The sequence below is a fragment of the Schistocerca piceifrons genome, chromosome X (assembly GCF_021461385.2).
Source record: "Schistocerca piceifrons isolate TAMUIC-IGC-003096 chromosome X, iqSchPice1.1, whole genome shotgun sequence".
In the NCBI taxonomy this organism is placed as follows: Eukaryota; Metazoa; Arthropoda; class Insecta; order Orthoptera; family Acrididae; genus Schistocerca; species Schistocerca piceifrons.
In genome coordinates this window covers 191,110,095-191,135,155 of record NC_060149.1, presented here as the reverse complement: position 1 = coordinate 191,135,155, position 25,061 = coordinate 191,110,095, and the positions used below count along the sequence as shown (strand labels likewise).

The window sequence follows — 25,061 nt, the reverse complement described above, 5'->3', positions numbered from 1 at the left end:
TCATTAAAGAACCATGTAATTAGATCTCCAAAGCTCTTTATATTTCCCAGTGATTTTAATTTGTGCAGCTACCATTGCCCACTACGGTTACTTGATATTTTTATGTGCTTGTTAGCCCTTTTTTAGAAACATTATTTACTTCTGTGATAAACAGTAATATTGCTCTCCAAAAATAGTCCTTCAAAGGTAATGAAAATAGAAACTGATGGACATAAGACTCTGGCAGACAAGAAATCATCTATGCAAAATTTCGTTAATGTTTGGTCATACTGATTTAGAATATAAGTGTTTGACTGATGTTGTTACTTGACATAAGTAGTAGAGAAATATACTTGTCATTCTGTTCAAATAATAGATATGGCAATGATGATATGAATATCTGAAATCAAATTCAAAAACTAGATTTTAAGCAGAAATTTAAGCAAAAAAATTTGTTCTAAATTGTACTCTCTCTTTTATGTTTACAGTGTGTTCTAGCTTCAATAGTTGTTGTTGCTCTTAAGGGGATGTTTATGCAAATCAAAGAAGTGCCAAAGATTTGGCATGAATCACGCAAGGAAGGTCTTATATGGATTGTCACCTTTTTGGCAGTTGTGTTTATTGACATTGATTATGGCTTAGCAATTGGAATAGCCCTCGCACTACTTTGTGTTCTGATTATGGGACAAAGGCCAAAAGTATACCTAATGGGCCATGTTCCAAACACTCACATATATCTGGATCTCAGCCGTTACCAAGCTGTAAGTTGTTATTTCTTTATTTCCTTTCAGATTATACAACTTTCATTATTTATTATGAACAGTGAACAATCAAACATAGTTCAGGTAATTAAGGTGCTTTACCTACTACTGAAGGTTGAGTTATATGCCTCTGAAATATAGAAGAAACTATTCATTTCAGAAAATCATCAGGGTACAAGTTTTGGTTTTTGTCTGAAATAGCCACAAAACTCGGACAGTTTCTTGCATTAAGTGTGTCATTGTATCTGTGTGCCCCAGCACCTGCTATTTTTGCACGTGGAAATGTGATTACAGTGATAATTTACTACCTTTTGTTGTGCAATAGAGTCACAGTTAAGTTCAATGTCCATAGGGTTTACTAATGCTGCATGTATGTATCACTTCGGTCATTTATTTTCCAGGCTGAGGCACTACCTGGAATAAAAATTATTCATATTGATGGTGGTTTACATTTTGCTAATAAAGATAATGTACGTTCCAAAATTTATAAGCTGCTTGGAGCTATACCTGAAGCTGGAAAGGATGGTGATTCTGAAAAGGCTAGCAATTCTGAAAAGGTACTGCATTTAATATATTTGAAGATCAAGTGGATATCTTTTTTTTTTTTTTTTTTTTTTAAGAGAGAGAGAGAGAGATAAGCCATAGAAAATGTGAAATGTTAGTACATTAACACTATGCCATCTGATGACACGACAGTAGTGTCATGTGCAATATAGCGGGAAACGGTCAGCAACACCACAGTGGTGTCATCTGTATAGTATCACACAGTGGCCGGCGACAGCACTTTAGTATCTTTTGCATTCTGTTGGTGTTTTGTTTAGGTAATAATAAGTTACACACGTCAACAAGATTTTTGTATTTATAAGTATTTGTGCCCTTGCATCACAGCGGACAAAAGAGACAATAGGATGATTTACAATGAATGTAGACATCTTGTCTGAAGTTCCGCACGACTTGGCCGATGGGGAAGGAGATGCTGGATATAAAAAAAAATGAATGTGAAGCAGAATCGTAAGAGAATAGTGAAACACATCCAAGAAGAATTCAGCAAAGACTATGGTTGCTAACTGATTCGGCTGAATCAGGCGAAGAAGACAGTGCACAGTGGTCAGACTTTGATTTACCAAGGACCAATAATAAATCGGAAGGATCCCCAGGTTCAAACATTTTTCCCAAAGATACACAGAGTGTCAAGAATATTGTAGAATTATATATTGGGAACAATCTGTTTGAATATATTAGCAACAAAACCAACAAGTACTACAGTCAAAATTGTAATAGAAGGGAGCTGGATTAAAAAAAATGGCAAATTTGTCAATGTTACAGGACCCAAACTTAGAAAATGATTTGGGCTTGCTATCCTTATGGGAATTGTAAAAAAAAGCAAGGATGGATGATTATTGGTCAACAAATCCGTTTGATACACACACCGATATTTTGCAAAACGATGTCCCGTAACCGATTCAGACAAATATTATAATTTTTACACTTTTCCAACAGCAACAATAAACCTGATAATGCTGACCGGCTTGTCAAAGTGCAATTCATAATTATTTATTTTTCCAAAAAGTTTAAAGAAATTTTTAGTCCAAGTCAAAACATTGCAGATGATGAAGGAATGATACCATGGCGTGGACAGTTAAATTTTAAATTTTTCAATCCGTCAGAAATTGTAAAATACGGCATACTCATTCGGATGCTGTGTGATTCGATTATGGGATACATTTCCTTATTCAAGATATAGTCTGGCTCTGGACAGTCTTTAGCAAAACCAGTGATGAAGCTATTGACACCTTCTGCATGGATAATCATTATAACAGTGTAAAACTTTCAGAGAAGTTACTTGAAAAGAAAATTTGAGTTTGTGGAACAATATGGCAAAATAGAGGACTTCCAGAAAATTAAAGCAGGCAAAAGTCAATGTGCTTGAAGCTTGTCATCAATGGAAAGGTGACAAGCGGCCAGTGACAAGACAAGTAATCTGAATTAGCACTGCTGGTGCCAAGCGAATAAATTGGTACAAGACGTGTGGATGGCAAAGTGTTAACAACCAGTGTGTTGAATGCAAGCATGCAAATGTGCATGCATTGTGTTGCACAGATGTGATGTCAGCTTGTGGGATGGAGTTCCATGCCTGTTGTACTTCATCAGTCAATACAGGGATGGTTAATGGTTGTTTTGGATGATGCCGGAGTTGTCATTCAATGATGTCCCATATGTGCTTGACTGGAGACAGATCTGGTGATTGAACAAGCCAAGGCAACATGTCAACATTCTGTAGAGCATATTAGGTTACAACAGCGGTATGTGGGAAGCATCATCCTGTTGGAAAACACCCCGTGGAATGCTGTTCATGAGTGGCAGCACAACAGGTTGAATTACCAGACAGATGTACAAATTTGCAGTCAGTGTGCATGGGACAACCATGAGAGTGATCCTGTTGTCATACAAAATCGCACCCCAGACCATAACTCCAGTGTAGGTCCATGTGTCTAGCCCGCACGCAGGTTGGTTGCAGGTCCTCAACCAGCCTTCTTCTAACCAACACATGGCCATCACTGGCACTGAGGCAGAACCAGCTTTCATCAGAAAATACAACAGGCTCATTTGACACCACTAAAGTTGCAAATGGCAGGGGTTTGGGGTCAGTGGAATGCATGCTACGGGGCATCTGGCTCAGAACCATCCTTCAAGTAACCAGTTTGTAACAGTTTGTTGTGCCACTGTGGTGTCAACTGCTGCTTAAATTGCTGCTGCAGATGCAGTACAATGTGCCAGAGCCAATACCAAACATGATGGTCGTCCCTCTCAGTAGTGTCACATGGCTGTCCAAAGCCCAGTCTTCTTGCGACCATACGTTCTCATGACCACCACTACCAGCAGTCATGTTCAGTGACTACATTTCTGCCAAGTCATTCTGCATTAACCTCAGAAGGAACACCAAGCTTCTTGTAGCCCTACTACATGGCTTCATTCAACTCAGTGAGGTGTTGATAATGATGTCTGTGTCACCTTAAAGACATTCTTGACTAACACCGATTCATCACATCCAATCTCAAAGGTTACTAATGCCCATGACCTTACAGCACGTATTTAAAGCAAGCCTGAATTGCATCCTCATAGTGGTGCTACTAGTGCCACTCTTATGCGACCCCAGAAACCTCAGATAGAAGCGAATAATAGCAGTATATGGACTGTCATACACACAGCGCATCATTGTTATGTTTTGCAGTTCCATATAAATATCACAAATTACTTTCCAGCATCTGACCTACTATAAGGGGCAATCAAAAAGTTCTATTTGGGGGCACTGCTGTAGCATATGTTCAATGTAACATGACTCCAATGCAGGTATATAAACACTGACATGTAGGCAAAGGATTAGTTTGTCATGTGTGTCTCTCTGACATGCATGCAGTAAATGCGGGTAAAGGAACTATGGTGATGTTACTACTAAATGTGTCCAAACAGGACCAATGTGCTGCAATTCTTTTCTTGGCTGCTGAAGGACAAGCACTGGTAGATATTCTAACAACCCTACGACAACAAAGGTCAAAATTTTAATAACGATTGTGGTGTTGCTCACGCTGCTAAATACTGCATTATCGGGCAACAACAGTCATATTATGTGGCAGGTGTCATTAGAGCACAGTTAATAGTCATTTCATGTAATAATGAAAAAACTAGGCACTCATCTTTTTGTGTTTCCCACGCTGGTCTTGTCATCAAATCATGGCTCAGTCGTTGAAAATCTAGTAATAATAATAATAGTAATTTTATTGTCTTTAAGCCATTACAGCAATAGACAAAGTCATACACATAATACAATACAGTACAGTACATGCTATAAAAGAACATAATTGTTAAGAACGTTACAGTTTAATATCACAGGTCATGAAATCCTTTACATTGTAGAATGGGTTTACAACTAACCAGTCATAAAGTGTTTGTTTGTATTGTTGCTCTGGTAAATTTTGTATAACTTGTGGAAGTTTGTTAAATAATTTGTGGCCCATAAGTTCATAACTGTTAACTGATTTTGACAGTCTGTGGTAGGGCGTATAGATAGAGCTGTTTGTCCTAGTGCTGTAACAATGTATATTTGCCCTGCGTTTTACTTTAGGTAAGTTCTTTTTTGTGTAGATTGAAACATAATAAATATATAGGTTTATTACTGTCATGATTTTTTGTTGAGTAAACAAAGGTTTACAATGAGCCTTGTATGGTAAGCCTGTAATTATTCTAATAGCTTTCTTTTGCAGCAATAGTATATCATGCACACAAGTGGAATTTCCCCATAAAATAATACCATAGGATATGATGCTTTGGAAAAATGAGTAGTAAGATACTCTAACATAATTTTTAGGTACACAGTGCATTAATCGCCTTAACAAATAGACTGTTATGATTCCAAGCTCAGATGCAAAGAGGCCTAGGTTTTATTCTGCTATATTCAAAAGTTTTGTAGATGCGCTTCACAAACCATTCATGGAGATTAAACCTTTCAAAGTTAGCATAATAGTGATGTAAAAAAAATAATCAGCACTCCGAATTTAAGTTACACTTCCTTTTAATTGCTTTTATTGCAATATCACGTAACACAAAAAACATCACTTCACAATACAAAACAAAGAGTTACAAGTACGTCAAAGATCATAGTGACAAAAGAAAGAATACACATAAGAATAATATCATTGCAATATAAACATATCGATGCATCACAAATGAAATCAAATCTGAATGTTGTCTCAGAAATATGTTAACCACTTTACAGAAACACAGTAGAATATTACTGGTATCGAGAGGTTCAGGTGAGGTGCCGTAATGGTTACATAATTCAAGTACCATAACAACATCCACTAGAGAATGAGCAATGTGTATGGGGCAGCACATCTGTCAAAAACCACTGTTGCGAATAGTGTGCCAAGTTCTGTGCTGGTCATGATTAGGCACAACAGGCAGGTTGATACGGGAGGCCAGCCTCATCCATTATGGTCAAGTGGGACATGATTGAGCACTTGTCATATAATCCTGATCATTCCCCATGTGATTATCAGTCCCTTAAAGAAGGCCGTGAAGGGGTGATGGTTCTTATTGAACAAGTATGCGCAGTAGGCAATTACATACTTCTTCACACAGCATGACATGGTGTTTTACCAAATGGGTATCTTCAACCTTGTGTGCTGGTGGGATGATTGCCTCAGTGCTCACGGTGATTTTGCCTGATTAGCATACCGATGCTGGACTGCACGGCCAAATATCATTTTTTTTATTTTATTGGACATTTCAGGTAGGTGATAAACTGCTATTGAGATTACATTTTTTTTACTTATAATCCCAGAATAGTACTTCTTATTATTCTTCAGTATTTACCACAATAATGGAAAGTTCTTGGTAGAATATAAATTATGGAAAGAATAAAGGTAGCAACTTATGCTACAGTTGAGTGGTTAATAGGCACTTACAAAGGATCACTCAATGCCTCAACTGTATGGTGAGTTGTTACCTCTACTCCTTCCAGTATTCACCAGTTACTTCTTTTCTTCAGGAGATTTAGCTTTTGTTTCTGTGCACAATTGTTTATATATTTAATGAATTGATTATCATTTTTGTTTCTATAGAAGCTAATTGCTGATGTTAATTGTCTAACTGCATCCGCATACACAAGGGTCCTATGTTACAAGTACATTGTTGTACAAAAGGTAATTTATGGAAGCAATAAGAATCACAATTTCACTCAGTTCTGTTGTCTCTCAGTACTGCAACATGTCTTGCAGGACAGGAGAGAAACACTGAGGAAATGGGGAGAGGGGAAGAGTGTGTGTGTGTGTGTGTGTGTGTGTGTGTGTGTGTGTGTGTGTGTGAGAGAGAGAGAGAGAGAGAGAGAGAGAGAGAGAGAGAGAGAGATGTGGCCGGCCAGTGGTTACCTTTACTACTCCTATTCTGTGAAATGCACTGAAACTGGCACTTGTAGTTCTGATCAATAATATTCTTTGATGTGTCTGACAATGATTTAGTGTTGTAATGAAATTTTTTAGAGATTAGACAACATACCACTTCTGCACTTCAGCATTCTACTGACTCATGTTTTTTTCATTATGAACTGATTGTCACCATTATCAGTTCTTTAATATTTCATTAACATTTGTTTATAACATCAAATAAAGATACATACCCTATTTGTCTGTAGTAATATTCTTATTTTCTCCTGGCTAGAATTTACAGGGTTATTAATGACAGTTTCTGGAAATTTGTATATTCTTTACTCTATTAACAAAAATAATTGTTGTTTTTGTTTCTGTGTAGGTTTACTGTGTGATTCTTGACATGATGTCAGTCACCTTTGTGGACCCCTCATCCACAAAAACACTCTTAGCAATTTTTGCAGACCTTGAGAGTAAAGCAGTTTTATTTTGCATAGCAGACTGTTCAGGTAAGTCATGGAACACTATCACCTTTGTGTGTACAATCTGGTATTTATTTATTTATCGTATTATTGCTTACAATTTCGACATGCACCACCTGGAATCTAATGCGGGTCAGATTTTCTCATAGGTACAGAAAGTTGTATACAAGTACTTGTAACATTCACATCAAGATTAGTAATTTAAGCATTTTTAATAATTACTGAAATTAATGATAAAGGGAATATAAGATTAAAAAAAAATTAAATAAAAAGGGAAAACATCCAAAACCCTTAAAACATGATACTACACTTACTAATCATCTACTGAGTCACCAGTTGCTGTGGACAGCATGCTAAATCTCTATATTTGGAGTTCCAGGAATCCCAAGCCTTCCCCAAGCAATCACAAATCCACTATGCATCAGCCCTGAGATAGGACTGCAGGTGAGCTAGTGTCATCTTCCACAGTCCCAGTAGAGTCAACCAACGAAATCTAACAGATTCACCACATTACCACCCTCACAGTCTGCTCTTGCTGGGAGACCCATGTATGTCACCTTTAAGTTCCCATTCATTTTGCTGCTTCTGCCATAGATGCCACATTTGGTGGTCACATATCCACTACTTCTGTTCTTCCTCTGTGTAGAAATTAATTATGGTGTCTGTTAATCCTCACTCACTGATTCAATTCAGCATTATCACTTAAAATTGTGCCGGCCGAAGTGGCCGTGCGGTTAAAGGCGCTGCAGTCTGGAACCGCAAGACCGCTACGGTCGCAGGTTCGAATCCTGCCTCGGGCATGGATGTTTGTGATGTCCTTAGGTTAGTTAGGTTTAACTAGTTCTAAGTTCTAGGGGACTAATGACCTCAGCAGTTGAGTCCCATAGTGCTCAGAGCCATTTGAACCATTGAACTTAAAATTGTGTTTCTCTTAGGCTCTAAATATTTTCTAAGTTCCCTTCCAAATATCTTATTTGCTACCTCATTCACCTGATACCATTTGTCTTTGTCTCTAACAATGTCACTTAGTGCACCAGTGTCAGTTATCTGAGTCCACAAATCTTTGTAGGCTGGCCATTCTAGTACAATATGATGTGGTGTACCAATGTCTCCACATGCACACATATTTGTTGGATGTGCATTTATCCCATATAAATGTTCAGGGTACAGTCCATGGCCTGTCAGGCACTCAATAATGCCTCTAGATGGACTTACATGCTTCATAAACATCCTCTCCTTGATGTTTGGAAATTTATTTCCAGACCCATTATCTCTCTCATCTTGGGAAGGTTCCCTTTGTGAAGCCATTAGTGAGACCCTCTGTATCTGACTGTAATATTCATTGGACACACTTCTAATATGACTAATAGTGCCTCCACCAATGTTGTCCCAAAGATTCCTTTGAGCCTCAGCAGCATATTCCTCTGTGTACACCTTAGGATTAACTTGTACTGATTATATCACAATTTGTGTGCCCAAATATCACTGGCAGATCCTGTAATAGCAGTGAGGTTTGCCTAAGCTGTTGCAAAGGGATCTTAGTCATTAGTATGCATCACTGGTTGATGGCATCCTTGCCATGCACTAAATTGTTTTATGGGGATGTTAGCATTTATATAATTTAATCAATTTTTTAGCCAGAGTAAATACAGTTCTTTTTGCAGAGTCTTTTGACTCATACCAATACTCCAACATTTGTCTAATGTTGTATGCCTGGACTGAAGGTTTTCTTGTGTTATAATGCTAGATAATGAAATAGCATAAATATAAATACTATAAATTATATGTATATGAAAATAGTCGATACAGGGGTAGACAAAAATATCGAAACACCAAAAACACAAAATATTAGGCCATACCATGCGTAATACAAAGTGGAAAACACATTGGCACTCAGAACAGCTTCTAGTTATCTCAGAATGGGTAAATACAGGTCCTGTATATTTTTCAGGGAAATCGTATACCATTATTCCTCCAAAATAATGGCAAGTTCAGGTACTTTTTCTCAAAGTAGACTACAAGGGCTCAGTAATATTGAGATGTGTTGACTGTGGTGGCCAGGAGAGATGCATAAGTTCATCCTCATTATCTCAAAAGCAGTCCTGGATGATGCAAGCTGTGTGTCATCTTAGAATACTGCATCGCCATTGGGGAATAAACATTGTACTATAGGATGGACCTGATCAGCCAAAATTGTCACATAATCCTTGGCAATAATGCAACCATGAGACTAACCATGCATCCCATGTGATACCACAATATGGCTGCCAAAATTATTACCAAATCTTCGTCACATTTCCATTTCATTCCTGGGACGTAAACTTGGACAAATGTTGGTAACAGTGTAGATCAAGACTCATATGACCAAATGACTTTCTTCGATTGGTGCCTAGTCTGGGTTTTATGGCTTTGGAACCACATTTTCCTGTTATGGGCATTTGTATCACTGATGAGTGCCTCTGGAATTCCAGATTGGCCAGCAGTCCTCTGCTTATGAAACTCCCTAAATGTTGATTTGGTGCTGTCAGGATTTGCAAGTGTGATTGGAAATTCTGCAGTGACTTTTGCAGCTGTCCTCATCTTATTTTTTGTCACAATCCTCTTCATTGACCATCAATAACAATAATACTACACACACTTTCATTTTCATTGTGACTTAGCGGATGATGTTTTTTTTTACCTTTCTTGTATGCAGTATAAATCTGTAGTATGGCACCTCTTGAAACACCAAACACTCTGGCCACCTTCCCCCCAGGGGATCCACAACTCTTTTGTGGATACGTGTGTAGCGAGCACGGGACCCCGAGCTAATGTGGCCTTCCTTCTTTTCCGGGCTGCATACCCCCCCTTTCCGTATCCTTCCCCATCCCCCATCTTCGCCCCCCCCCCCCCTCACCTCTGGCTCTTTCCTTCCCTTTCTCCACCTCTGGGAGTATGGTTTGTGCCTACGTCCGGAGACGGACGCTTGTAAATGTACCGCACTCTTCGCCTTCCTTGCTTGTATGTCTTCATCTTTCTTCGTCCTTCTCTTTTCCTTACCTCTTCTCTTTACCTCTTCTCTTTACCCTTTTCTCCGCTGCGGCGTTTGAGACCTCTCTTCTTTCCTTTCCCTGTCTCTTTCTTCCTCCCTGTGCGTGTCTGAAGGCCGACCCACGCACTTCCATGCGTAGCCGGTGACGGGGTAACGCGTAATTCCCCACCCCGGGTAGACAGGTAGGACACGTACGTACCCCCTGGTAACGGCCAGGCCCAGGGAGGGGTGATTACCCGAGCTGATACCTTCCGAAAGTGCCGATTGGTCCCTCCGTCCGTTTGTCGGGAGGTGTGACCTGAGGTGTGTACAATCACCTAAGGCGGGTGTGCCCTCGGTGAGGGCCCCCACAAGGAAGGAGCGCGCCATCGGAGACGCCGGTAATCATGGGGGATTCTTCTGCAATGGTTTCCTCACCGTCCACTATGTCTGCTCACAAACGTAAGTTCACTGAGTCTCAGCCACAGATGGTTCTTCCATCGTTGCCACAGTTCCTTGTTGTTTCTCGGTCTGACGAAGGTCACGACTTTTCCACGGTCAACCCTTTCATTATTCAGAAAGGTGTCGACGCAATTGCGGGTCCTGTAAAGTCTTGTTCCAGATTACGGAATGGCACCCTGTTGTTGGAAACACACAGTGCCCTCCAGGCTCAAAAATTGCTGCGTACTTCTCTGCTCCACACCTTCCCTGTCCGGGTGGAACCGCACCGTACCTTAAATTCCTCGCGTGGAGTCGTTTATACACACTCCCTCGATGGATTGTCTGACGAAGAAATTCAGCACTACCTGTCTGACCAGGGCGTCACAGCTGTTCATCGGGTTATGAAAAGGGTTGACTCGAACATCATTGCAACCCGCACTGTCTTCTTGACATTTGACAAAGTTCAACTCCCATCAAAAATCAAAGCAGGCTATGAGATAATTTCCGTTCGCCCTTATGTCCCAAACCCCACGCATTGCTATCGATGTCAGCGGTTCAATCACACCAGCCAGTCCTGTTCCAATCCGGCCAAATGTGTTACGTGTGGCAAGGATGCCCATGAGGGTGCTCGTCCACCTCCATCCCCTCGCTGCATCAACTGTATGGGTGACCACGCTGCTTCCTCTCGAGATTGCCCCGTTTTTAAGGACGAAAAACTCATCCAGGAAATAAGAGTAAAGGAAAAGGTGTCGACCTTTGCTGCTCGAAAGTTACTCGCCAGTCGACAGCCCACTGTGCCTCATAAAGGAAAATACAGCGCTGTCCTTGCTTCTCCTCGGCCAACAAGGGAGGCGGCCACGCAGACTTGCGACCTCACCTTTAGTACCACGGTCGTCAGATCGGCCAGCGCAAAGATCGCCCGTTCAACCTCACCACTTTCGCCTGCCCACTCAATGGCTCACCCTTCGTCGGGTTCTGCTAAATCTCGAGCCCAAAAGTCAGACGCTAAGTCTTCGAAAAAAGAGCATTCTCGTGAAGAGTTTTTACGTACCGCAACTTCACAACCATCGGTTCCTCCCTCATCTAAACATCATACTTCCAAGAAGGCTACGAAGAAACACAGTTCCTCTCCTTCTCCGCCAAGGCGTGTCCCATCTACAGCACCACCTGGCGGAAATCGCCCTCGGCCGTCTTCTGTGTCGCCGAGGCGCACTGCTGGTGGCCGGTCAACTGGCCGATCGTTGGTGGCAGGAGCTGCTCCTGACCAACCTATGGATCAGGATCTTCTGCCTTCGACTGAATGCCATTCCATGCTGTCGGTCGCAAGCTCTGAGCAGTCGTTGAGTTGACAGCACCCTTGGTCACGTTCCTCCATTTTCTGTTCACCCTATGTCCATTATCCACTGGAATATCTGCGGCATTCGAGCCAATCGGGATGAATTGTCGATCCTCTTATGATCCTACTCGCCGGTCATCTTCTGTCTACAGGAAACAAAGCTGCGTCCCCATGACCGCTTTGTTCTCCCTCATTTTCAGTCCGTCCGATATGACCTCCCCTCTGCTGAAGGCACTCCAGCCCATGGAGGACTCATGATTCTGCTCCACGATACTCTCCATTATCACCAAATCCCCTTAAACAGTTCCTTCCAAGCTGTCGCCGTCCGTCTTTCCCTTTCTGGATATACGTTCTCTCTTTGTACGGTATACATTCCATCGTCCACACCAATGGCACGAGCTGATCTCCTTCATCTTCTTGGTCAGCTTCCACCCCCCTATTTGCTGGTTGGGGACTTCAATGCCCACCACCCGCTTTGGGGATCTCCACATCCTTGTCCACGTGGCTCACTATTGCTAGACGTCTTCCACCAAGCGGATCTAGTCTGCCTCAACACTGGGGTCCCCACATTTTTGTGTGCCTCCACGACAAATTTATCTCATTTGGACCTTGCGGTCGGTACTGTTCCGCTAGCTCGGCGCTTCGAATGGTTCGCCCTTGATGATACACACTCGAGTGACCACTTTCCATGTGTTCTTCGACTGCAGCCTCAACTGCCATATATGCGCTCGCGACGCTGGAAGTTTGCCCAAGCCGATTGGACACTTTTTTCATCTCTAGCGACATTCGATGACCGTCGCTTTCCCAGTGTCGACGATGAGGTCACACATATTACCGACGTTATTCTCACAGCTGCGGAACGTTCAATACCACGCACCTCCGAATTGCCCCGGCGCCCCCCAGTTCCTTGGTGGAACGAGGCATGCCGTGACGCAATACGTGAGCGGCGACGTGCTCTTCGCATTTTCCGTCACCATCCAACTTTGGCAAACTGTATCCGATATAAGCAGCTCCGTGCGCGATGCCGTCGCATCATCCGCGATAGCAAGAAGGCAAGCTGGAAATTCTTTATTAGCTCATTTAACACCTTCACTCCCTCCTCGGAAGTTTGGAGTCGGCTTCGACGGTTCTCAGGCGCGCCTAGTTTCTCCCTGGTCTCTGGGCTCACTGTCACGCATGATACCTTAGTGGACCCCGTCGCAATTTCTAACTCATTGGGTCAGCACTTTGCTGAGATTTCGAGCTCTTCAAATTACCCGCCAGCGTTTCTCCCGAAGAAACATGCAGCGGAAGTGCGACATCTTGCTTTCTCCTCTCAAAATCGCGAAAGCTACAATACTGTTTTCTCCATGCGGGAACTCCAACATGCCCTCTCTTCTTCTCGCTCCTCCGCCCCAGGACCGGATGGTATCCATGTCCAAATGTTGCTGCATTTATCAACCCATAGCCTGCGTTACCTCCTTCGCCTTTACAATCGAATTTGGACCGACAGTACCTTTCCCAGGCGATGGCGGGAAGCTATTGTCGTTCCCGTTCCGAAACCTGGAAAGGACAAACATCTCCCCCCTAGCTATCGCCCCATTTCTCTCACGAGTAGTGTCTGTAAGGTTTTGGAGCTTATGGTGAATTACCGTTTAACTTGGTGGCTGGAATCCCGCAGTCTTTTAACACCAGCCCAATGCGGATTCCGAAAGCATCGTTCTGCCGTTGACCATCTTGTTGCTCTCTCCACTTATATCATGAACAATTTTCTCCGGAAACGCCAAACGGTAGCAATATTTTTTGATCTGGAGAGAGCATACGATACCTGTTGGAGGACAGGCATCCTCCGCACACTGTTCTCTTGGGGCTTTCGAGGCCGGCTGCCCCTTTTTCTTCGCGAATTTATGGCAGAGCGCACATTTAGGGTGCGGGTGAACACTACTCTCCTGTACTTTCTCCCAAGAAAACGGGGTACCCCAGGGCTCCGTGCTGAGTGTTGTACTGTTTGCCATCGCCATTAATCCAATTATGGATTGTCTCCTTCCTGATGTCTCGGGCTCCCTCTTTGTGGACGATTTTGCGATCTACTACAGCTCTCAATGGACCAGCCTGCTTGAAAGACGTCTTCAAGGATGTCTCGATCGCCTCCACTCGTGGAGCATCGAAACCGGTTCCGTTTCTCACCCAGTAAGACCGTTTGTGTTAATTTTTGGTGACGTAAGGAGTTTCTTCCGCCCTCCTTACATCTAGGTCCTGTCAACCTTCCGTTTTCCGACGTCGCTAAATTCTTGGGTCTTATGTTTGACAGAAAACTGTGCTGGTCCTCCCACGTTTCCTATCTTTCGGCTCGCTGTCTGCGTTCCCTTAACACCCTCCGTGTCCTGAATGGTACCTCCTGGGGAGCGGACCGAGTGGTCCTTCTCCGCCTCTATCGCGCCTTAGTGCGCTCGAAATTGGATTATGGAAGCATCGTCTACTCCTCTGCTCGGCCGTCTATTCTTCGGCGTCTCGACTCTATCCACCACCGTGGATTACGTTTAGTGTCTGGAGCTTTTTACACCAGCCCTGTGGAAAGCCTTTATGCTGAGACTGCTGAACTTCCGCTGTCCAATCGGCGGGCAGTCCTTCTGAGTCGTTATGCTAGCCATCTGTCTTCCATGCCTGCTAATCCAGCCCATGACCTTTTTTTTGACACCTCCTTTGATGTAGGGTATGCAGGCCGCTCCTCCTCCCTACTACGCCCGGGAGTCCGCTTCCGTCAACTGCTCCATTCTCTCTCCTTCCGCTTTCCTAAAACCTTCTTGACAACTTGGGGTACAGCACCACCTTGGCTCCGTCCCCGGATCGACTTGCTCAGAGACCTATGTCAATTTCCCAAGGATGGTACCCCTACCCTTGTCTACCGTCGGGCATTTGCTGCTCTATGTGCACAAATGACGGAAGCCACATTTATTTACACCGACGGCTCGAAAACATCGTTAGGTGTAGGGAGTGCCTATATTGTTGGCGACACCCCAAATCACTTTCGGCTTCCCGACCAGTGTTCTGTTTATACTGCGGAGCTTTACGCTGTTCTCCAGGCTGTCCACTACATCCGCCGCCATCAGCGGATACAGTACGTAATCTGCTCAGATTCTCTCAGCTCTCTCCTAAGTCTCCAAGCTCTTTACCCTGTGCACCCTCTGGTCCACCGGATTCAGGACTGTCTGCGCTTGCTCCACCTGGGGAGCGTCTCAGTGGCGTTCCTCTGGCTCCCGGGACACGCTGGTATCTGTGGGAATGAGGCGGCCGATATAGCGGCCAAGGCTGCAGTCTCTCTTCCTCGGCCAGCTATTCAGTCTCTTCCGTTTACCGATCTACGGAGCGGTTTATGTTGCCAAGTTGCTCATTTATGGCATGCGCATTGGTCAACACTTCCCCATAATAAATTGCGGGAAGTGAAAGCCCTTCCTTGCACTTGGACCTCTTCCTCCCGAACGCGTCGTCGGGAGGAGGTAATTTTAGCTAGACTCCGGATAGGGCACTGTCTTTTTAGCCATTGACATCTTTTAAGCAGTGATCCTCCCCCACTCTGTCCCCACTGCTCTCAGCTGTGGACGGTCAGACACCTTTTAATTGAATGCCCCTATTTTAATCCGTTACGCTCCCGTCTACAGCTATCGCCTGATCTATCGTTGATTTTAGCAGATGACACGCGCTCAGCTGACCGCGTTCTACAGTTTATTAGTGACAGTGAAATGACGTCAGTCATTTTTTTTTTTTTTTTTGGGGGGGTGGGGGGGGGGGTGGGGGGGACAACCAACCCCTTTCTATAGTGGATTTTTAAGCATTCCTTCTGCCTTTAGTTTCTCAAATTTTATGACTTTGTTCCCCTTGCTGCTGATTTTAAATTTCGTTTTTTTCCTGTTTCCTACGTCACGGGCTGGGCACTAATGACCATAGAAGTTTTGCGCCACAAAAAAAAAAAAAAAACCCTCTGGCCACCTTGGTTACGAAAGCACTAACAACCTGCCCACATTTGAATTCACCAGCTACACAGAACACTGTTTTGACCACAACTATCATTTGCAATGTATTGATGACACTGTACTGATGCCATCACATACAACAGCACAATGTAGAGACTTGGCTAGCATCTGAATCTATGGTAAAGCATGAATTTCTCATGGTGTTTCCATATTTTGTTCTAAACCATGTAGATATTTTAAGAAGGATGATTATTTGTTGCACTTCTGCACTGTCTCTCCTTCAGACAGCAAGCAAACTAATCAACAAACATGTAATATGCCCCTTCCCCCTTCTTTCTATTGGCATTTTGGGGACTAGGTGGATTGAAGTAAACAGTGGACAACTCTAAAGACAAAATTGTGATGAAGAAATTATTTTGAAATGTTGAAAGTTAGAAAGTAAACATGTTTTTAACTAACAATCATGAAAACCACTCTGCATGTTGGCATCAGTGCAGACATATCGTACATATCTACATTGATTTTCAACAGATTCACAATTTTAAACAATTACTGCTTGTCTTAACATAAGTGAAATGTGAAGGGATGACTAACAACATGTCCAATGAATTTACAGTGTCACAGTATGAAGACATAAATGAGTCCATGGTTCTATCTATTAATGCAACAGGTGACAGCACACATGGCAGAATCAGACATGTATGTGAGATTTTAAGAGTAATTTTCCCATTCTCACATTTCCAATAAATACACAATATAGCAATAAGCTGTATAATCTAGTTTATTAGGCCCACCACTGTGAGATGATTGTCATGGATGAACCTTGTTGTGTTTCACATGTCATCCAGTTGTTATTCACTGTGGAAACATTTCAAAGGATTGTTTCTCATTATGTCAAGAGTGGAAATAACATTTGTGGGTTCCTCTGCACCATTTCTTCATTCCTTACATAATCTTTTCTTAGTTCAATGAACTCAGCTACAGAAGAAAAAATAAGATATTCACTCAGAGCACCCACCAGTAATTATTAGTGATAAAAATAGATTTTGTTTTAAAGAGTAAGTGGATTGGGTGACTGTTGTATACCTAATGGACATACCAACACAATCAGTATTCATGTCCGTTTCAAGATTTTGCAGTGGGATAATGTTTGCAACATGTGGTGACTGTTCCACATACCACTTAGATGGTCTAGTTTAGGCTATGTTCATGTGTGATAACCTGGAGTACCTGAGCTGGGAACAGATTTTATTTGCTTCTGTCACCACTATTGGCTTCTATGGTGGAATATGTATTTCAAAGAATAAGGATATTGGTTTAACCACATGAATGACAAGGATGATAAAAATCCCTAGGAGGCTGGTGTGAGTGTTAGGATGGGGGAAGTCACAAATAAGATAAAATGAAGAAAGGTGAGATGTGGGCTGTTGAGATAAAACAGATGATAGTGATCACTGTCAATAGTATCCCCATTTTGGATTCATTAAGACCTAGTGGGGCCTGCAAGAAATGTGCTGATCTTGAAATAGAAATCTATTTAGGTGGAACAAGTGTATTGCAACAGGCTGCCATAGTAGAATTGCACTGTACCCTTATTTTAACAAGAGAGTTGTAACTTGCAAAGAACTAGTACACACCACCATACTACAACTGGAGGAGGCCTGGGTATCTTTCATAATGTGTTACAAGATCCTGAGAGACAAAGTGGATTTGGTGCATCTGCTTTGTGTGTCTGCCACAGCCAACTATGTAATACAGTTTTTTCTTTTCTGTACACCAATGCTTCAGTGTTTCCATTCTTTCCACTGGCCTTCAGTCACTGTTGGAGCAGTCCTTAACATTTTGTGGTTGAAAGCTGGAAACAGCACTGGCAGCTGTCATGGATTGTCTCTTGCCATATCAGTTGTTTTGGACATTGTGAAAACTGTAAATGGAGAGTTGGAGAAAGTAGTGACTTCACTTCAAAAAAAATATTTGTGAAATCTTATGGGACTTAACTGCTAAGGTCATCAGTCCCTAAGCTTACACACTACTTAACCTAAATTATCCTAAGGACAAACAAACACACACACACACACACACACACACACACACACACACACACACACACGCGCGCGCCTGAGGGAGGACTCTGAACCTCCGCCAGGACCAGGCGCACAGTCCATGAGTGCAGCGCCTTAGACCGCTCGGCTAATCCTGCGCTGAGTTCTCACGTTTGACACTCAGGTGTTGGTTGACTGTAATGAAGATGCTTTCATTCATCTAGAGGCGCTATCCAATATTCTGAATCCATGAGGCACTGGAAGTGTCAAATGTTTGGTCACACTATATTTGCTTATGGAGGCAAAGTAATGTGTTCTCACCTGATCCACATGTCAAGATGATCATATTCTTCCCCTGCAGGTTGCGAGACATTTATCAGATGTTGTGTAAGTACTGTGTTCTTTCCCAAGAAGTTCTTTCAGAAACAACATTACTAAATGAACATACACTCCTGGAAATGGAAAAAAGAACACATTGACACCGGTGTGTCAGACCCACCATACTTGCTCCGGACACTGCGAGAGGGCTGTACAAGCAATGATCACACGCACGGCACAGCGGACACACCAGGAACCGCGGTGTTGGCCGTCGAATGGCGCTAGCTGCGCAGCATTTGTGCACCGCCGCCGTCAGTGTCAGCCAGTTTGCCGTGGCATACGGAGCTCCATCGCAGTCTTTCACACTGGTAGCATGCTGAGACAGCGTGGACGTGAACCGTATGTGCAATTGACGGACTTTGAGCGAGGGCGTATAGTGGGCATGCGGGAGGCCGGGTGGACGTACCGCCGAATTGCTCAACACGTGGGGCGTGAGGTCTCCACAGTACATCGATGTTGTCGCCAGTGGTCGGCGGAAGGTGCACGTGCCCGTCGACCTGGGACCGGACCGCAGCGACGCACGGATGCACGCCAAGACCGTAGGATCCTACGCAGTGCCGTAGGGGACCACACCGCCACTTACCAGCAAATTAGGGACACTGTTGCTCCTGGGGTATCGGCGAGGACAATTCGCAACCGTCTCCATGAAGCTGGGCTACGGTCCCGCACACCGTTAGGCCGTCTTCCGCTCACGCCCCAACATCGTGCAGCCCGCCTCCAGTGGTGTCGCGACAGGCATGAATGGAGGGACGAATGGAGACGTGTCGTCTTCAGCGATGAGAGTCGCTTCTGCCTTGGTGCCAATGATGGTCGTATGCGTGTTTGGCGCCGTGCAGGTGAGCGCCACAATCAGGACTGCATACGACCGAGGCACACAGGGCCAACACCCGGCATCATGGTGTGGGGAGCGATCTCCTATACTGGCCGTACACCACTGGTGATCGTCGAGGGGACACTGAATAGTGCACGGTACATCCAAACCGTCATCGAACCCATCGTTCTACCATTCCTAGACCGGCAAGGGAACTTGCTGTTCCAACAGGACAATGCACGTCCGCATGTATCCCGTGCCACCCAACGTGCTCTAGAAGGTGTAAGTCAACTACCCTGGCCAGCAAGATCTCCGGATCTGTCCCCCATTGAGCATGTTTGGGACTGGATGAAGCGTCGTCTCACGCGGTCTGCACGTCCAGCACGAACGCTGGTCCAACTGAGGCGCCAGGTGGAAATGGCATGGCAAGCCATTCCACAGGACTACATCCAGCATCTCTACGATCGTCTCCATGGGAGAATAGCAGCCTGCATTGCTGCAAAAGGTGGATATACACTGTACTAGTGCCGACATTGTGCATGCTCTGTTGCCTGTGTCTATGTGCCTGTGGTTCTGTCAGTGTGATCATGTGATGTATCTGACCCCAGGAATGTGTCAATAAAGTTTCCCCTTCCTGGGACAATGAATTCACGGTGTTCTTATTTCAATTTCCAGGAGTGTATTATGAAATAGCAAGCAAGGCATTTAAAGCAATACACCCCTCAGTGTTTGCAGTATTATTTGCTTTAGCTCTGAAGATTGTTGCAAAGCTGCTTAGTAGAACACAGAGAAAATGTGATTTATAAGCAGATACCATCAGTCCTGCCAACTAATGCTTGTAGACACCAGCTATGAATTTCATTGATCACCACCAATTAAACCAAACCAAAGGCAAAGGCAACTAAACAAGTTTCTGGACAGGAGCCCCATCAGACATAAGCAATGTTTCTCCATCTCCAGCCCCACCCCATTTTCCCAAAAAGGGAACACAGTTTAAGTGCAGGCTTCCAAATAATCCATCAACTGAGAATGGTCTTGAAATGAAGCTTACCCTTTCCACATTTTGCACCCATTGCTAAAACATGATGATGAAGATGAATGGAATGCAAATGAGTGTGGGAATTGTAGAATAATTAAAGCACTCTACAAAGAGAAGATCTTTATGCTTCTGTTGTCAGAAAAGAAATTTTTCAAATACTGTTGCACCGATACTAAGAAGTCAATCTGTGCAGAATGGATGCTCTTGATGACAGGAGAAAGGTAGGATAGGAGTGCTTGTTAATGACATGTACCACTTATCAAGAGGTCACACTTGCAACCAGACCAAAAGCAGCTGTTGTAAGGATGTACATGACACTGAAGAATATTGTGATCTTTTTACCTGTCATTGCATGACTATCTGAGAATGTCAGACAACTGCCCCATACATTCTTAGTATCATGTTACAGAGAGCATCATTCTCACAGAGGAATGAGGTGTTCTCAGCAAATCACCTGCTGTTGTGAAAAATGCTCTGTGAGGATTTGATAAATGATTTTCACTGTAGTGACCAGTTCCCAATATGAAACTATAGTGCCTGCAACTAAGCTAACTGTATGTTCAGCTGGATGAATGGAATACTGTATTTCCAACTGGCTGTGTTTCAACACTGCAACAGTGTCTGGCATATGAAGATCACCTTACTAATCTGATCACCAAGTTGTTGAAGCATCCATCCAAAATTTGGCCTATGAGCATAGAAGGCAGTTTGTTCATAGTGTAGCTGGATGGCATTGCAAAGATTCATTAGCAAAAAACGTTACAACCCTTCCAATTGTAATAGTGGAGGCCAAGATTAGTTAGTTAGTTACTTTCCTGTTCCATAGATTATTTCCACAGTAAATCATAATGATGTGGAATAAGTCACCCCACATTAGAAATTATTTCATAAATATGCCTACATGTTGATCATTTACTATTTTATTATTATTATTATTATTAAATCGACAGATGTGAATTAGTAATTCCTATCCTCCAAAGTTTACAAATTACAGTAATAGAAATTCTTCTATGAAACAGGAGAAACTTTTTAAGTTTGTTTTCAAATTTTAGTTTGCTGTCTATCAGATATTTTATATCACTGGATAAGTGATCAAAAATTTTAGTTCCAGCATTGTACAGCCCTTTTTGTGCTAAAGACTACCTTGATGTTGAGTAATGAATATCATTTTTATTTCTGGCATTGTAATTATGTACTTCATTGTTCCTTTTGAACTGCAGTGGATTTTTTACAACAAAACTTCATGAGGGAATAAATATACTGTGACGTAATAGTCAGACTGCCCAACTCCTTAAACATATGACTACAGGATGAATGTGGGTGAGCACCACATCTTCTTATAGCATATTTTTGAACGGTGAAGAGTTATTTTCATAAAGCTGACTTACCTCAAAATATTATTCCATATAACATTGTTGAATGAAAATATGCAAAATATGTCAACTTATTGATTTGTATCTCTCCAAGATTTTTGGTGGTTCTAAGTGCAAATGTGGCTGCACTATGTTGTTTTAGAAGTTGCAAGATGTGCTTTTTCCAGTTTAAATTGTCATCAATATAGACACCTATGAATTTTGAAGTTTGCACACTATTTATTATTTCATCACCATGTGTTACACTTATCATTGGTGTAGTACTCCTATAAGTACAGAACTGAATGTATTGTGTCTTTTTAAAATTGATAAGACCAATTACAGAAAAACAGTCAGTGATACTTTTAAGAACCCCATTCAGCATTTCTTCTGTTGCTGTATGTTGGCTTGGATTGATTACAATACCAGTTTCATCTGCAAAAAGGACTAATTCTGCTGCTTCTGTATTAGATGGAAGATTGTTTACATACATGAGAAACACTAGCAGACCTATGACAGAGCCTTGCAGAGCCCTTACATAATATGAGCAAACTCAATTCAATTATTCACCACTTTTAGATGAGATCACAACCCCAGGATAGAAGCAAACTTTGGGCCCCAGTCCATCATAGTTAAAAATATCTTGGCTTATGCATAACTTTAGTCCAGCCTTTGTAGTATTTGGTGACTGTGTAATAATTTATGTAATTTGTTTAAAATGGCCATTGACATAATTGTACATTAAGCTATGGATCAATACCTTAAGAAGTTGAGATGATTATCTTTGCCTTGTCATCATGTTGATCTGTGCATTATCATCTTTGGGAATCAGTAATGTACATGAAAATGGGCTTATAACCCAAAATCTAGGTTTTGCAATAACATTAATAATAAATTGTGAAACAAGGCTAAAAACAGTGTTTGTTTAGCTATATAATTCCTTTCCAATCAGAAGAATCACCCCTGATTACATGGCTGAATTACTAAGTTCAACTTTCTGCGTTGGTTGGCTACTCTATCAATCCCATAAAACTTCAACTTATCTAGAAGAGCATTGTGATTCACATGATCAAATGTCTTAGATAGATCACAGGAAATACAAGTCAGCACTATTTTGTTATTTAATACATGTAAAATTTGGTGAGCAAACATGTAAATGGCATTTGCAGTAGAGCAATTCTTCTGAAATCCAAACTGTGATTTACTGAGAATATTATTGTTGTTCAGGTGACGTACTGTTCTAGGATACATCACTTTCTCAAAAATTTTGGAAACTGTCAGTAGTGAAACAGGTTGGTAGTTATTGACATCTCTTATCAATTTTCTTAAAGAGGGGTTTAATACTGTTATATGGCTTATATATCTGCACATAGATGCTGGAACTTAGAGTTCATGGTAGTCAAGTGGCTAGCATTCGAGTTTTGTAAAATGAGTGTGTATGAGGTGACGATTTGACTCCTGCTCAAACATATTTTTTTCATCACTGGTCATATTATTTAATTTATATGACATTTGAGAGGTAATATAATTTTAAAAAACATGTGTATTTATTTGCATGAAGTTTTAGTGAATTTCATGTTATTTGACTACTTACCATTTTTAGTTAAATTTAATTATTAGAAGAAACATATTTATAACTATTGACAAGTAAACGAAGAAACACATTGCGTTTTCCCAAAAATGTATGCCTGTTGTGATTTGCGAAATCCCTTATACATGCGATCTGGTAAGATACCTGGAACTGCTTTGCATCTCGATGCTTCAAGCTGCAGTCACAGAGCTAGGCACCATCTACCAGTTTACCTGCATAAAGGTGAGATGTTGCTAATGTAGCAAGAATGAATACTGTAGGTGCAAATTTTTTGGATATCACAGAATTTACACTTGTACTACAAAAATGAAGGTGACTCCCTGTTCTTTGACTACTGCAGGTAACGAATGTCATGAAGATTTGAACCATCATCTCATACACAACCCTCTTACAAAGCACAAACGCTAACCACTTGACCTCACTGACTTCTTATGGCTGGTATCTTTGCACAGATACATCAATTACATAATACACGTGTAAAACTTCTCTTGCAATTTTTTTGGAAATTGCCATAGTAGTGCACCTTACTACTTGAATATTATGTTGTTTTGCTGGCCTACCAAAGTTTGAAGTAAATCCATGACCCCATTGTCAAGGCCTCCTCTTGTCAGTATTATTGAGCCCTTGTGGTCTACTCAGGAGAGAAAAGGTGCATGATCAGTATTCATCGTCATCATAGTTATCTGAAGTTGCCACTATTTTGCAGGAAGAATGGTATAAGATTTGCTTTAAAACCATACAGGATCTGTATTTATCCATTTTGAAATTATGGGAAGCTGTTTCAAATGCCAACGGTTATCCTACACCATATAAGACTTGATAATGTGTTATGTTTTTCATGTTTTTATATTTTTGACCATCCCCTGTATAATGCACAAAAATAGTTAAACATGTTTTAAAAGAGATGCTGTTCCTCATTTAAAACCTGATAAGGTTTCTCCAGTGTTGCTTAACTTCAATAAGAACAGATGTATACATGTTTCAACATGTTAATTCTATGACAATTAATTTCAAGCTGACAATTAATTTCAAGCTGTTACTGGAAATCTTGAGTATAGGAAATTTAAATTCAAGTTGACAGACACCAGACAAGATAATGTGCTAGTGTAATCTCTGTCTGGGATCTCTCTGCATAAAAAATAATGTTGCTTACTTTTCATTTTATTGCCTTGATTATTTAGACTGAATTTCAAGAGTGATAGGACTCAATGTTAAATTTATTGAATGTTTTAAGCTCTCTCTCTGATTAGCTGCTGTAAAACCTGTCTAGTTTGGGACAATTATCAGATATAATAGTATTTTCAATCTGACTTTTACTGATTGTCATCAGTGCTATGTATTATAGGCAGTAAACATGAATTTTATAGTGGTCAGAAAAAATCAGTGATAAATCAGTTTTCAGTTGTTTGCTTTATATTTAACATGCATCTTCTTTTACAGCAACTGTTTATGAAAGGCTGGTTCACTGCAGCTTTTTTGAAGACTTTCCAGAAACACAAGTGTTTCCAACGGTTCATGATGCTGTGCTGTATGCAAATCAAACAGTTCCTACAGAAAATAGGTGACAAAGGTTGAACAAGCAGAGAACAATGTGTGTGTCCTACAATTAGATTCTAGGTTCCTGTAGGCTGTGAAAACAAATGTACTTAAGAATGTGAAAACTATTTATATTTTATAATGGCCAACGACAGAAAATACAATTTTTGTTTGTAACAAAAGTGTTCATTTAATATTAGGATTATGTTTTCTATTATCCTTATGATGATTTAAGTAATTTCACCTCTCTACATATCCTTAGCCTTGTTTGTCTCAAAGCATAACAAAAACCAGCAAACAAATTAATGTGCTGACTAGAAGACAGGTTTGTGTGTGAAACAAACCTCTTTAAGTTGGTTTGAGGTAATGTGATCCTGTGACAGTGTAGCTTTGACAGCAGGGGTGAGAGCTGCAGTCTCTCTCTGTATA

General features: G+C 41.7%; 1 protein-coding gene across 4 annotated transcripts in view; it reads left to right on the top strand.

Moving 5' to 3' along the window:
• LOC124721868 (sulfate transporter-like) overlaps positions 1-24,826 on the top strand; it is a 478,624-nt gene extending 453,798 nt beyond the window's left edge. For all 4 annotated transcript variants that reach the window (XM_047247004.1, XM_047247006.1, XM_047247003.1 and 1 more), the window contains exons 11-14: positions 468-740; positions 1,142-1,297; positions 7,047-7,173; positions 24,537-24,826. In XM_047247004.1, the coding sequence (XP_047102960.1) occupies positions 468-740; positions 1,142-1,297; positions 7,047-7,173; positions 24,537-24,661 (681 nt within the window). In that variant the 3' untranslated portion in view covers positions 24,662-24,826. The remainder of the gene's footprint in view (positions 1-467; positions 741-1,141; positions 1,298-7,046; positions 7,174-24,536) is intronic.
• The last annotated feature ends 235 nt before the right edge of the window (positions 24,827-25,061 follow it).